Source organism: Trachemys scripta, chromosome 2 (assembly GCF_013100865.1).
Source record: "Trachemys scripta elegans isolate TJP31775 chromosome 2, CAS_Tse_1.0, whole genome shotgun sequence".
Taxonomy (NCBI): Eukaryota; Metazoa; Chordata; order Testudines; family Emydidae; genus Trachemys; species Trachemys scripta.
In genome coordinates this window covers 212,999,522-213,015,585 of record NC_048299.1, presented here as the reverse complement: position 1 = coordinate 213,015,585, position 16,064 = coordinate 212,999,522, and the positions used below count along the sequence as shown (strand labels likewise).

Genomic DNA, 16,064 nt, shown 5'->3' with positions numbered 1-16,064 from the left:
AGCACACAAGGTAAACATAAAAAGATTATATTTTGCATGGCAGAGCGTCTCAGTTGGCCACTTACTTACAGATGTTAAACAAATTGAATATTGGGTAACTGAAGTGTGGAATATTGAAACATTGAAATTAAATATATATATATATATATATATATATATATATATACTAATGATCACATTTACCATTAGTTAATAAAATAAATTATTAAAGCTTCTCTTGTTCTCTAATGTTAATAATTATGTATGTACTTTGATATAAGAGAATTCATATGCATCTGTAACTAATGTGGGGAACAAACTCTGGGAGAAGAATTAAGACAGCAGTTAGTTGGTTTTCAATAGTAACTGCGGTATTAATTAGTAACATTTTCTGGGTATTAAACTCCTGAAAGCGTGAGCCAGTAAATCTAGTATGTTCTGTTAATTTTCCTATAAGGTACTGTTTGAAATTCACTTGGACAAGAAACACAATATTCCAGAGCTCTTTATATAACTGATGCTCCAATTCTCCTGCTATATCTTTCATGTTAAGACAGAAAAAGTGATGCTTTCAAATTGGGACTCTGGTGATTATGGTGGAAATGTTATTCTCCCTATATGATTGAGGCTTTTTTCAATACACACCCTTAAGTGTTATTTCCCTTACGTTTACTATGAACACGAGGGCTAGCTTCATAGTGAATGGTTATAGATGTGGAGGGTGGTGAATAAGAGTACATGGAAGAGAAGGAAAAAACAAGTATGTGAGAAAAGGATAATGGATTAGAAGAAAAAAAATGGGTTCACGGCAATGATACAGAAAAAGATAACTAAAAAGAAGAAAAAGTATACCATACATACTGTAAGAATACAACAAAACAAATATAATGGACCTTTTGGCAACAGCGGCAGAGACAAAGCTGCATTGACATTTGAAGTTAAAATCCTCTGTGTTCATACTTCAGTGGATTTATTGCCTATCATTACTAGCACTACAATTTTACACAAGAACTGAATGTTCATGTTGTTTATTTAGTGAAATATTTACTAGATGCTTCAAAAGGAACATTTTTAATGTTCTCATTTTGAATTTTTGTCCTGTTTTTGCTTGCATGTATTTGGATTCCTCGACATGAAGAACCACTGTCCCCATAAACTCTAAACTTCACAATTATTCTGAGAACATCTTGGGCACAAGCCACTTGTGACATTTTAAAATTAAATACATAATTATACCATGGAATTATGACCATGGCCAAGAGTAGTGCTCCGATCTGCCAACTACTTCCATTTTGGATGCTGCCAGTTTGCCTCATCATTTCTGCTCAACTCACACACCATGGAGGCAGGCTAAGTGGCAAGTGTATGAGAGTGGACTATGGGGGACAGATGGCCCCCATTATGCCAGTGGAGACTTGGGCATAGTGGAGCTCGCAGCTCCTCCACACTTACATTGAGTAAGGAGAGTGATTGGCCTAGACTACTATGTGCTGTATAATTAGTGCAAATTGGCCAGAGTGGACCTGATCATTCAGCCCTCGCTTGTTCTCACATCAAAAAATAATTGCCATTACTACAGCATAGGCCCTTCGCTAGAATTGCTCATCTCAGTTTCTCAGAGTTCCTTTAAAAAGGCACGCATCACTCCAGTGCTGTCAATCCACTTTCACAAACAGTACACGTGCTTAGTATTTTAAAAACAAAACAAACAAACACCAAATCACTCTGCCCCTGAATACCTGATGCTCACTGAGAAAGCTCTTCATGCACTATATTAATTAATGATGCTTTGGCTTTTGAGGAGTTTTGTGTTGCTTTTTGTCATTAGGCTTTCTGATAAAAGAAAAGACCCAATTTCTATGAGAACAGGCAGGCTATTTTGATCTTTCAAATTTGGCCTAGTAAATGGCAGTTCCAATACATTGTTATAATGAGTCACATTTTTCAATACATGCAGAAAAATAGAGGGGATTGGATTGTCTCTGGATAATAGTTGCTTAGATCAATCAGTTAGTTCTGTGTCATTCATTAAAAGCTGTCCAAGCTGTAAGTAAACCAAAGTTACCACAATCCAATGGCTTTTTGGTGGCTTTTGTGAAAAGAGTTGGTAGTCTCAGTCCTCTTCCTAGAAGACCGATACCCACATTACAGAAATCACCAGCACAATTGGCATCTTTGTTGCCAGTTTCAGTAGAAAAACCAAAGATGAACTACCTTTTCATTCAGGTTAAGGAAGCTTTCACTGGCTGTATTATTCTTCAGAACTAAGGTAATATTAAGAAAAAAATATGTTCAAAAATTGAACAAATTTGCTTCACTTGTGTTTACCCATCTTTAATATTTACATTTTACCATTCTTATAATTGAATTTGACTTAAATTTGAATATCTGTTGTCCGACCTTTAGATTATGTATTAATTATATTGATTATTTAAGAATCCTCAGTTATCACTTTGAGGGTTGACATATTCTTGCCCCATGATCAGGTCCAGTATTATTCAAATTATTATATAATTGGGAACCCCCGATGTGCACAGTTGCGACACTCACACTATAGGAACTATTTCATATTTACAAATATAGTTTATTAATACATTTAGCACAGTCACAAACACCCCAACTCAGTAAGGTAAATAGAGATCTACAGAATATACATCTGCACATCCATATAATCACACCATCTCCCGTAGAACAACCTGAAGCCATTATCTTCCTCAGCACCATCACCTTTCCCTTCATCACCAGTGCCCATCATTCTGGCACCTCCCCAGGGCTACATCTCTCTCTCCTACTGCCCCCAGGCTGAGATGCCACTTTTATAATACATTACGCTGATGCCACTATGTTCGATGCATATTCAATAGGGAATTTTCCCCCTTTTTCCTTATTTGTATTTCCTTGCCTTACTAATGTTGGAATGTCTTTTTCCTATAGGTTAGTATATCAGTGATCTCAGCTTATTATCATATATGTCCATTCATTACCATGGCTATTTTGTGGTTAGGTATCACATTTGTTATTTCTGTCCTAACTGGTTATTTCGGTTCTTTCCAAGTTCCAAGTTGTGGGGTATCTGTTAAGTTTAAAACAGAACTTAGGAAGGGCCCAATGACAACCTGCTTTAATACCTCCTCTATGTTAAAGGTTGCAGCCATATATGGACCTTATGCTTTAGCTCATCACCATCTATCCAGGTGAAAGGTCCCAAACAAATGTATGCTAAATTTGCCTTACTTCAACATATGGGATGGGGCCAGCAGGTCCCTGGTGTTACAGCCAAAATATATTCTAATATAAACCTATTATAATAAAACAAATAATCAAACCCATAAGAAAATAATAAACTTATAAGAAAAGATTTATAGGCAGGCAAGCTGACTAGTCATAGATGTATCTCACGTACCTGTTACGTACATCAATTCATTGCCAGGACTCATGTAGCTGTGGTCAGAAGTTCACCTTAAACACTATTTTCAGCTTCCCAAATACTTGGGTTTTTCTGTTGGGCCGTTTATCTGTGCAAAGTTTATCTGTGCAAAGTTCATAGGCCTCAAGCCTTATGCTAATTTGCTGAAGCTAACTTCTTACAGGATACAGGCCTGTAGGTTTCTTGCATTACTGCTGAATATGCAAAACAGAATATAATGCAAAGACAAAGTAGCCCACTGGGCTACACACAGGGGCGGCTCCAGGCACCAGCACTCCAAGCGCTTGGCTGGGGTGGCAAGCCGCGGGGGGCAGCCTGCCGGTCGCCATGAAGGCAGTAGTCAGGCTGCCTTCAGTGGCATGCCTGCGGGAGGTCTGCCGGTCCCGCGGTTTTGGCGGCAATTCGGCAGCGGGTACGCCGAAGGCACAGGACTGGCGGACCTCCGCTGAATCCGTGTTACCAGCGGACCTCCTGCAGGTGCGTCGCCGAAAGCCTCCTGACTGCCGTGCGTGGGGTGGCAAAATACATAGAGCCGCCCCTGGCTACATACATATGGAAAGCTACTTTTTAAGCTTCCACACTCAAATTCTCATGGAAAACAAATTAAAATTCACTTTTAGCTAGTGTCCAAAACTAAAATGTATACTTGAGGAAAGGGGAATAGTACCATATGATTTATCCTATTAGTCACAACTAAGCAACATTCTGAATTTTCAATTTAAAGTAACAAATAGCATAAATTATTTTTAAACAAATATCTTCAACAAAGAGTGATGTTTGTGGAGACTCTACAAACAAAAAGAATTAAAATTATTCAAGTAAATTATCTGTAATTTGTTCATCTCTATTCTAAAAAATCATGCAGCCCTTGTCTATGAAGCTATCAATCCACTTGTTTTCACAAGTGCCAAAGTGAAAATAAGAAAATAAATAAATATAGATTTGTGATGGTATTTGCTTATTCTGACGAGAAAAAGTAGTATGGTCGTATGACTGATGCTTATGACTGGGAATCAGGAGATCTGGTTGACAGTAACTGCAACAACCTTCCTTTCTGACAACATGGTAAAAAGCTACTCTTTGGTACCTCAGATTTTTCATCTATTCAATGGAGCAAATACTCCCTTTAAATCTGTTTGTAAAGCTCAAACTGAAATGATGGATGGGCAGTGCTATAATACTCCAAGGTATTGTTGTTCTGTACATTTCCAAAAGTGTGTCTTAATACCAGAATTAGTCATTAACATTCAACATATTAACTAACTACACATTGTCCCTATGAATCTAGCCAAAAGATCCTTAATCACAGAATGCTGCAAAAATGCACCTACAGGTATTTAATTATAGCTTACTATGCAACAACACAGAATCAGATCAGTCAAACTGAATCAGTCACCTGTTCCTTATCATTGTGGAAATAATTTGAATTCTGGTGGGATTTGAACAGATGCCCTTTGGATTTTAAAGCAGTAACTCTGCCACGAAATCTAAGAAAATCAACAGCCATCAGTTATACTTGTTGTGATAATTTAACAATTAGAATAAGTCCAAGAAGTACAATTTCAGACTACCCTAGGACTTTTCAGTGCACCCCTGAACTTCAGAAAAGCACTACAGAATACCAGTAATCAATGTCTTGTGTTGAGGAATTATAGCAATACTTTGTCAGCCTGAACACCCTATTTTCGTAGCAGTCTTACAGAAAAAGAGGAAATGCTTTGAAACATCCATGGTTTTAGAGTACTCGGTTTTCATATTGTTGATTTTCTGGACTGGCTTGGGGATCCACTTCAGCAAAAAACTCTTTCAGGGCAAGAATTAATAACTCAACAACATCTATTACAGAAACAACAAAAATGATGCTACAGAACTTGGTGACTCCTCATCTTGGTGAATTAGTGTTTTTTATAAAGTACTGTTGTTGTAGGATGCCACCATCAAGCACACCTTCTTGTGGCCCAGGAAACATGTTGTCCTCTACTCCCTCTTGGTTCTCTCAATCATTTATTCAGACCCGAGCACTTCAAACAGATACCCCTTTTGTGGGGCATATAATTTGTTAACTCTTTCAGAGTACAAAATTTAGCCCCTCTTTAGCCCCTGAAGTCCAAGCCTTTATGGGCTGTGTATAAGGGTTCAGGTAGGATTCCACCCTGACTTTCAGGAGTCCCCAGCCCTTCTCCAGGAGCTGGGTTGTACTTCAGGCCAGATACAGACCTCAGCTAGCTTCTCCCCATGCTGGCTCAGTTTCCCACATATATTTTGCCCTCCTTCTCAGGACTCGTCATAGTTGACTGGGAGAGAGTGGAGCCTTGCCCCACCCTGTGCTAATCCTGGGCCCTAAAGGGACAGTAACAGGGTTTCTCCCTCAAACACTAAATATTTTCCAGGACTACTTCCTCTTTACCAGTATCTGCCTCTGTCATTTCCTAGGCCTTTGCATACATCAGAACTCCCCAAACTTTAAAGGACCATGCCATGAAATAAGGGTTGGCTAGCCCCTGGGCTTTACCATCCTTCATGAGAACAGACCACCCCTGTATTATAGTTCTTTAATTTGAATTTCAGATGTGCTACTGAAGTGTTGGGATGTTATGAATTTTCAGCTGCTTAACTTAACAATTTTGGTCTTGGAATTCTAAAATTCATAAAACCTAAATCCTACTTCTATGGATGAGCCTAATGCACAGCCATGATTTATAACAAACACCAACGGTTTCAAGGGGTTTTACATTTTTTATTTTCCCCCTGGACCCTCAATTTATCTACTCTCAGTACAGGCATCTTATAGAATCATAGAAATGTAGAACTGGAAGGGATCTTGATAGGTTATTATAGTGGTTCCTCACTTTCAAGTTGGGAGGGAAACCACTCCGCCTCACTGCATCAGGCAACAGTAATTGGGCTCGGGCCCTGTTGGCTGGGGCCAAGCAACAAGCAGTCTATAGCTTGCAGCCTCCTGACTGGGGCAAATAACATTTAACAGTCTGGAGTTCTGGCCTCCGGGAAGGGCAGATCAATAAGCCGTCTTTAGCCTAGAGCCTGCTGGCTAAGGCAGGCAGCAATCAACAGTCTAAAGCCCACAGCCTCCTGGGTGGGGTAAACAACAATCAAGGCACAGGTCTTTAGGCCTGCAGTGAGTGTGTTGCCAATCTCCAGAGGTGGGGAAATGGAAAAGGGGATGGGGGAACCTGGGCCTACCCTACGCCACTGGGTCCCAGCCTAGGATTTTGTTAGCGGCAGGGGGTCCCCACTGAGTCGGTGGGGAAACCGAAATCTGCTGCCTCGTTTCCCAGCAGCACAAGTCTGGTTCCCCTGGGTTGCTTCCTACCCCACTTAGTTGGAGTTGCTCTGTCAAGCTGAGGCTCTGTCTCACCATGTTGCAGCTGGTCGGCTGCCACTTCTGGGGGTTGTCTCTTCACTCAGTAGGGCACTAGTGTGCTCAGCTGCTGGTCCAGAGTCCCACAGAAGGCTCAGCTCCCTACAAGAGACATCTGCCTCCTCCCCTGGTCAACCTCAACTGAGCTGCAGGGCATCCCTTTATACTTCAGTACTTCTGGCAAGGGGGTGGGGTGCGGAGAGTTTGGCTCCATGCACCAAGGGGAGGGTAGTGGTCCCTCAGTCTCAATGTTCAAAGAGAGACCACTCTGCCTCACTACAGTGATCTAGTCCAGTCCCCCGCAATGAGGGATATTAGAAATATTATCTAGACCATCCCTGAGAGGTGTTTGTCTAACCTGTTCTTGAAAACCTCCAATGTTGGAGATTGCACAACTTCCTTAGGTAATTTCTTTCAGTGCTTAATTACCATTATAGTTAGGAAGTTATTTCTAATGTCCAACCTAAATCTCATTTGCTGCAGTTTAAGCTCATTACTTCTTGTCCTATATTCAGTGGTTAAGGAGAACAATTTATCTTAGAGCAGACTATCCATCTGCCTGGCTGAATAGATTGGACTTAAGGGCTGATCTTAAGAGACCTGAGTCTTTTACCACCTGTGCAATATTTTGTCCCACCCCCTCCCCCCCCCGCCTTTATTTTTTTTTTTTTGAACAGCAAGTAGACAGTCTCTTGCAAGTTTAAGTTCATTGTCATTCTATCGATCTGCCAACAAAGAATATTGGGGTGGGGGAGTGCGGGAAGATTCCTCTATTTCGGTCATTTATGACTCTTATGCTTATATAAATTGTATCTGACACAACTGAGAATTTGTTTGTTTTATATTGTTTAGTTTTGATTTGTTTGTTTTTAATAAAAAGGAGTAATTATTCTAATCCTAATTATCTTACTCAGCCAGTGTCTTCAGCAGTCATGGAAGTTTCTACCAATTACAAGTACTTCTCTTTATTTTTAAGATTGCAATACTATTCCACAGCATAAAATGACGTTCTGTGATAGTCCAGTACTGTGAAAAGCATTTTTTTTTTGCTGTCTGTATCTTACCTAATACTCATCAATCTTAATTTTATATTTTTCTCACCATAGATAACCATGAGTACCACTAGCAAAAACTATTGGCTAGGATTGTCAGTTGAGTTAGTGATTTCTATAAAAAGCAACAGAGGGTCCTGTGGCACCTTTAAGACTAACAGAAGTATTGGGAGCATAAGCTTTCGTGGGTAAGAACCTCGCTTCTTCAGATGCAAGATTTGCACCTGTGGCACCTTTAAGACTAACAGAAGCATTGGGAGCATAAGCTTTCGTGGGTAAAAACCTCACTTCTTCAGATGCAAGATTTGCATCTGAAGAAGTGAGATTCTTACCCACGAAAGCTTATGCTCCCAATACTTCTGTTAGTCTTAAAGGTGCCACAGGACCCTCTGTTGTTTTTTACAGATTCAGACTAACATGGCTATCCCTCTGATACAGTGATTTCTATGTCACTATTCCTGGAGGACCAAGTTCAGGAAATCACTTAAACACCTGCCGAAGTTTGTTTCTATTCAGGAAGGCATGTACACATATTCTTCACTTGAAAGTTAAGAATTTGCTTACACTGACTTCCTAAATAAGAAAGTTGTTGAGATGGGCCTAAAGGAGGGTATTATTCCATTTGTCAGGGTAGCATAATCTGATCCTAACATGCATTTTAAAATTATTTTTAAATATGTACTTATAAAGGATCAAAAGTGATTGCTACTATGTCTACTGGTTTGTAAAGTTTAATTGCATTATTGTTCTTTTTCACTTACAATACATATTTTATAAATGATTCAGTATTGGAAACAGATCAGAACACATCCATTTATAGAACCTATGTTTTTTTTAAAAAGGGCTTAGATCATTCATTTACATGTCATTGCAGTTAATATAACACCCTAACACTCATCAAGAACTAAACAAACAAACAAACAAACAAACAAAAAATCTAACAAGGAAAAGAAGAGGACCCCCATGGTACCAGTTTAATCAGCTTAGACAACTAGAGCACATGATTCAAGATGATTTAAATGGCCTATGACAAAAGGATAGTTAACAGTCTGTGAAACGTCTATCATCCTTAGTTAGAATGAACCTATTGATTTAGTACCTTGTCTTAATCCCAGACGAAATCAGGGTAAAGGGCTCAAAAGTGTCTAGCCCCACAGTGGCACTGCCAAGAGAATAGAAAATCCTCATCACCACATTGATATAAAGCACATGCATATTGAAATAAACTATGCAATTAATCTGGGACAGGATAATCAATTAAGCAAATCATTTGCTAACTTTTACAATAATCTTCTGAAAAGACAGAAGACAACAACTGTAAGGGAAAGCCTTCATGTTTAATGAAAAATATTAAATATGCATGCCATGAAGTTATTTAAAATGCCATGTTCAGCATACGTAATAGATGTCACAGCATATTAATGAAAGTCATTTTGGAAGTGATAAAATCTTTTAATAAATACACCCAGAACTGTCCTGGTGAAGTGGCAGTGCTGCAGTGTGGTGCTATTAAGGGAACAACCAAGGCCTGAGTTTGAACTCATGCTCCCTTCTGCCTGGGTTCACGAAGGCTCAATGTGCTGCTGAGGGTAGTCTATGAAATGGAAGGTGCAGCCACAGATTGTATCCAGCACTCCATGGTTGATGAAAGTGACAGCCACACTCCCCATATAGTACATAAACCAACATCAGCAAACAGTGATGTACACACTTCATTCATACAGGACTGAACAGCCAAAAACTGAAATCACACTCTGCATGCAAATAACCAAGACATTTATAGAGAGCGTGTCCATATCCTTTCAGTGCAAATAGGGAAGCCTATTTATTTACTAATATTGAGATCTTTAAAGAAGTGAAGGTGATTTAGCCACCCCTGTTCCCATTAATCTGTTCACCATATGCCTCTCAGTAGTTCAACCACAGACTTTTCTGTCTCAGAGGGTGGGTAGAGAGAGAAGAGTAATTTACTTTGGGGAGAGATCCAGGAGAGTTATTTTAGTACTGATGACATTTTGTTGGCTGATTTTTAGTGTGTGCTTTTTATATTGTTATTGTCACAGGGTGTCATGGTTCAGGAAGGTGGGCTCCAATCCAGACCAATTAGGGATTGTGTCACTGCCTACACTGTAACCGCAGTTGCCTCACATTGTTTGGTTGTTGTAGCTCCAAATATGGGCCACTTACAACCAGCCTATCAGCATGCAGGTCAAACCTTGAATGTCTTCTTGTCTGAAAAGCCTTTTCTAATTTTGACAAAATGTTTGTGCTGTGTACGGATGCATCAGACACTGGTTTAGGGGCAGTACTAATGCACTCAGGGGAGAACAAGAAGAAATGCCCCATTGTTTCCTGAAGGAAGAAACTGATACCCACTGAGCTGAATTATTCTTTCATAGTGAAAGAATGTTATGTCATTGTGTGGGCGGTCAAGCAGTTACAGCCCTATCTTTTTAACAGAAAACTCAGGGTACTAACAGACCATTCCCCAGTAGTCAGGTTACACAAAACTAAAGGCTCCAATTCTAAGCTACTATGGTGGAGCATCATATTCTAAGAATAGGATATGGAAATTATATTTTATTTTCCCTTTTACATGTACATGTTAGCAGATTCCCTGTCTGGGAAGGAGGGCTCTAATCTACTGTCTCCAGGTCAGCCAGTGGCTAACCTTCCTGAAGCTTTGTAATGGAGGAGGTGTGACTGAAAGCACCTTACACAAGACAGAAAATATCTTATTGCCTCCATATCAATCTATGGCACACCCACATCTTAAATACTGTGTGCAGATCTGGTTGCCACATCTCAAAAAATAGATATTGGAATTGGAAAAGGTACAGGAAAGGCCAACAAAAAGTTTAGGGGTATGGAACAGCTTCCATATGAGGAGAGATTAATAAGACTGGAAAAGACAGCTGCACCTTTGGGAGAGAGATCATGACCAAGGAGAGGGTCAGTCACCATCTTGCTGGAAGGCTGTGGGGAGAAAGGCCATCTTGAACAAAGCCTTAAACCAAAACTTGCTAGATTAAGTTTTAGACTATTAGATGAATGTTTTCATTTTATTTGCTGCTACCATTTCTAACCTTCTCTATTATAGTTGAATTCATGTAAAATCCTATCTTCTTTTGGTAATAAACTGACTTAGATTAAAAATAAAACAAATCTAGTGCTGTGTTTAAACTGAACTGTTTGGTAACTCCAGTTTATGTAATAAACTGTTGAATGTCTTCTCCTTAAAGGGACAATGAGCCTTAATGTCTGAACTGTCCAGGAGAGGCCTACTTATTGCGGAACACAGATTTTGGGGAAAACTGGGGGCTGGGAGTGTGTTGAGGTCACCCTGCAAGTAGTAACCAAGGCTGGTGGAAACCAGAGTGGAGCGATGGACTGTAGATAGGCTGCTAGAGTCAGAACAGCTAAACCAGGGCTATCTAGTACACAGATACTCAGGGTGTGACCTGCATGCTGGTAGGTGGATTGGGAGCAGCCCAGGTTGGGAGCCACAACAGCAAAGCACTGTAAGGCACATAAGGTTACGGGGCAGGTGGTGCTGGTCTGGATCGCACCCCAGAATGTGACAGTTATTACAATTTTATTTAGCGATACTATAAAATATAGGAGCACAAAGCAATGATTATTAATTAACTAATACATACAGCAGTCTTAGAAAATTGACAGATACAGACACTGTGTAGTTCTCTCTCACAAGATGTTACATGAAATCTTGTGATAGCTTCACTTAGCGGAATGGGAGTAGAAAGCATTTATAATTGTTGGGAGTAAACCTAAAAAAAATCTCTTAATATATAATTATAGTCTGTATGGAAAAGTCAAGAGAAATTAATAGTAACTGGGTTTCATGAGTTTTGGAACCATCTTCTAAAATGTAATAAAAATATATATCCCAGGTATAGAAGTCTGTCAGAAAATAATATCCTTTCTTTAGGTTTTTGAACTAACAAATTCTATAGGTCTCTAAAGTAATTTCTATAGCATATCATTAAACTATAGAACCACATTGTTTCATGCCTATTAAACTCAATCACCCTTTAAATTAGAGTACTTCTGTACTTTTAAATGAGACTACTTCTGGCATTTCTATCCCCTAACAACAAACTGAGGAAACTAAAACTATGGTAACACATCATACATGGATGACTCAAAAATTACAGTATTGAACAGGAGTTAATGACTCCTAAAATAATACACTGCTCTAGTTGAACTTAAAGTGATAGCCACTGCATGGACACTGAACTTAAATAAAGTCCAGAGTCACGGTAATATATTATGCAACCAATAGCAGCAAAGGGCATCATTCATAGATCCTGATTCATCAAAGCACCTAGCAACATGCATAATTTTTAGAATGTGATTAGTCCATTGACTTTAAAGAGCTACTCACATATGTAATTGCTCTCAACGATCTGGATTGTGTAGCACCACATGGAAAAAACATTAGCCATATCATTTATATGTTATCCAGTGGTCCCAAAATATGACGGTCTCAGCATTCAAACAATACCCCATGCCTGAGTAGTGAAAGGCACACCTTACAGCTACCTATGGCAGCTTCTTCCTAGACCAGTACTGGTAAATATTAACTCAAGATATCACATTTGCATACTCTTAGACATAGCTTCATCAAAGAGAAGACCAAGTTGGGTGAATTATAAAATATATACACTGTTATTTCATTTATAAAATAATCCTTAATGGAAGGAATAAAAGACTACTTACACCAGAATAGAAAGGCTCACCAGACACACAGATCACATCCTGCTCCTGGATCATCAAAATATCTTTGGCTAAGTGCAGTCGCACTTTGAAAGGCTCCTGATTACCATCCTGCAGCAAACAAATCCCTGTCTTTGTCTTCAAAGGAAGGAATAGAGAGAAAAGTTTGCTTAGTTTCCAAATGTTATCAGCAACGCCCATATTATAAAGCAGATTAAATGATATTTCTTAGATGGATTATTAGTAATGGAGTCACCATAACTTAACTCAATATTTCCAACAGTTAACACAAAGAGTATATGTGATTATCACAATTACTTGTAACAGTTGGCAAATGTTAACTTTTTTAAATGCTGTGCGCTTGACCCTGCTCATGAGTTAAGAAAACTTCTGTCATTAGCTTCAATGAGAGCATATACTTTGGTGTCAGATAATTAACTGCTGGATACCGAATCCATCTGCTCATGTGATAAGAATAGACATCCACTAGTATATCCAACCAAAGGAAGGAAACTGAGTTTAACATCTCCAGAATAATCATTCATAAATAAAAAAGAGTAATTCACAAAAGCCAATATTTTACTGTCATGTACAATACCTAATTTGTACAAAGGGTACATCCATCATGCCTTTGCAGAGTGGATAAAATTCATTTACATTAACAAAAATAATATTTGAGCACTACATGTTTGCTGATGAAGTTTGAAAGAAAATCAACCCCCAACTGAACTGGTGGAAATGACTGGCTAAGTGCCTGGAACCAGAGTTTGAAGTGCTAGACCAGTTTTTGATATTGTTGTATCTTCTTCTGTTCATTTCAATTTATTCAACTAGTTCAATTCAACAATTAGTTCATTCGAAGTTGAGAAATTGATTGGGAATTGAAAAAGCAGGAAAGCGTATTTTCCTCTTCCAATTTAGGAATACAAATGAAGTGTGAGATGATGAGTTCTACTAGTTCTAAAATCTTGAAGGACATGGTGAGGAGAAACAACCGTCTCAGCTCCAACTACAGAATACTTCCTTTGTTTAATAAATCAATTCGTTTGAAAATGCAAAACATTTTGATACACTTGCTTTTTTTCCTTGTGTATCCACATGCTTAAAGTAGTTTTATATAATGTATATAATTTTAAAATACTGTTTTGTGCATTTTTAATTGAATTCCAATTTCTATCCAAATGCATCTTGACAGAAAACAGAAATAAATTCATCATCATCATCATCATGTGAATAAATGTATTATTCACCGTTTTCAAAGAAAAAATAAAAATTATGCAGCTGAAAAATGTACATTAAGATAAATAATTGCTTAAATCAGTGTATAGATATAATGTATCCTTGGATTATCAAAAAGAAGTACCAACTTTAGTGTAAAGGCTATAGTAAATGGCAAATCAACATGTCTCAGTGATTACCAACCAATTAGAAGAATCAACCTTTCTTTTGCAAAATAACTAACAAATACAAATGCAAAACAAGATTAAATCAAATATTTAAATCAAGGTTTCCTGATTGCTGATTTAAATCATGATTAAAATCAATGATTTAAATCAATCCATCCTGTGCTTTTGTCATACTTTTCAAACAAGGTAGACTGCAGTTAAACAGACAAGGAAAAACTGATCATAGAACCTAGCTTTGTCTGGTATTCTGCTCCGTGCTATGGCTTTTACTTTTTATGTTTTAAAAAACACTTACAAATCAGAAAATCTGTAGGGCTGTTCAACTTCCGTCAACATGCTTTTAACCTAATGTACAGTGGCATTGTGGACTTGTCTCTTATACCACTTTTACCTGTAGACTATACGTGAAAGGTCTGGGAAGTCAAGTGGCTGAAGGAGTGTTTGCATACAGTACTTATTAATCTTTATGTCAGAGTCTGTGTTGAAAATTCACAGCAAAAATCTCTCTGTACAAGACTTCATGCAATGCCCACAGCCAGAATGACAGGAACCCAGGGCTTTTGTGTGCATAGTGTTTTTTGGTGTGAGGAAATTCTTCATAAGCTGATATTAAAAGGACACTATCAAGATCATTTTACAAAGTTAAAAACAAAACAAAAAAAACTCTATAAAAATCCTCTGGGAGGCAGAAAAATATTATTGTTTTCTATTACTTTTCTCTTTTTTTTCCCATCTAGCAAATATGTTTGCACAACTCCAGCAACTACCAAGAGCCAGATATCTCAGGATGTGGTTATCAGTTCCTGCTTAAAATCAATCAGTAGGGGTGGGGCATGGGTGTATGAGAAAGAAAGTGTTACAGAATGAAATTGTCCTTATTCTAGGGTGTAACTAAGTAACTCTTCACTCGCTACCAGAGCCCTCCCTCTACAATGACATAGGATAGCATCAAATGGTGAACTTGGGTCTTTATGAAGATTCAGAGTTCAGCTCACTTCTGCAACAAGTTCTCTCCCAAAATCAGAAGAATTCTGGGATTTCTAGTCCAGAAACCATGAGAATTGTACGCTGCTAAAAAAACATGCCAGGTGAAATCCTAGCCCCATTAACATCAATGGTAAAATGCCCACTGATTTCAAAAGGTGCAGGATTCCACCTCTTGGGTATAAAAAAGGTTTCTTTTCCTCAGTCTGGGGAGGGGTAAAAGTCAGGGAAATGTTAGGGCTCACTGTGAGACGCTATGCCAAGGATATAGCTAAACTGAGATGCTGGTTGAATCTGATGAGGGGAACTGTAGCTGCTTCTTCACAGTCAAGGAGTACTAATGGGTTTTAAGGAGGTGCTCCCAATAATAAATTGATGAAACCTTACTTCAAGAATGTACAGAAGGTACATGTGTATATAGAGTTGAGTGGAGAGGACAGGGAGAAGAGAGATGAATTTTGTTGCTCTACATACTGCAAGGCTCAGAAGGGATTCTGAGATGGAGATGCAGAGTGGTCTCTATACTGCTCCACACTGACATGTACTCCGTTCTGTTACTGCTGCAGCACAAAGGACACAATCATGGATTTCCTGTGGACACCAGCAATCAAACCTGTCCAACTTGCCCCCTTACACTGGGGGACACTTAAATGTGGCTTCAACCCCCACATAGAGTTGCCAACCCTCCAGGACTGGAGTCTCCAGGAATTAAAGATTAATTTTTAATTAATGATGTCATGTGATAAACTTCCGGGAATACAGTACGTCCAACCAAAATTGGCAAACCTACCCCCACGTGGGGTATCACATCCATAGTGAGCCACACCAAGCACAATCACAACAAGGCATATAACACTGCTCTACAGCCAAAATGCTTCTGAAATAAATGTAGTCAAACTTTACTAATTCTGGGTCACTGAGAACAAAAATGATGCTTAAAATTGTTGATTGGCTCTAGTTTTCAAGATATGCTATTGGGTCAGTATATACGACCCTTGACTTGGGAATGGCGGAGGATAAGTGAGTTATAAAGGGAAGAGATCTCAATTTAAACCAGAAATGACTAAAATACATCTTTGACTGGATCTATGAATAAATCT

The 16,064-nt window shown here is 38.7% G+C and overlaps 1 protein-coding gene across 2 annotated transcripts in view; it reads right to left on the bottom strand.

Moving 5' to 3' along the window:
- The window catches only part of SNTG1 (syntrophin gamma 1), a 566,961-nt gene that overhangs the window by 258,522 nt on the left and 292,375 nt on the right, over positions 1–16,064 (bottom strand). For both annotated transcript variants that reach the window (XM_034762903.1, XM_034762905.1), the window contains one exon: positions 12,578–12,712. In XM_034762903.1, the coding sequence (XP_034618794.1) occupies positions 12,578–12,712 (135 nt within the window). The remainder of the gene's footprint in view (positions 1–12,577; positions 12,713–16,064) is intronic.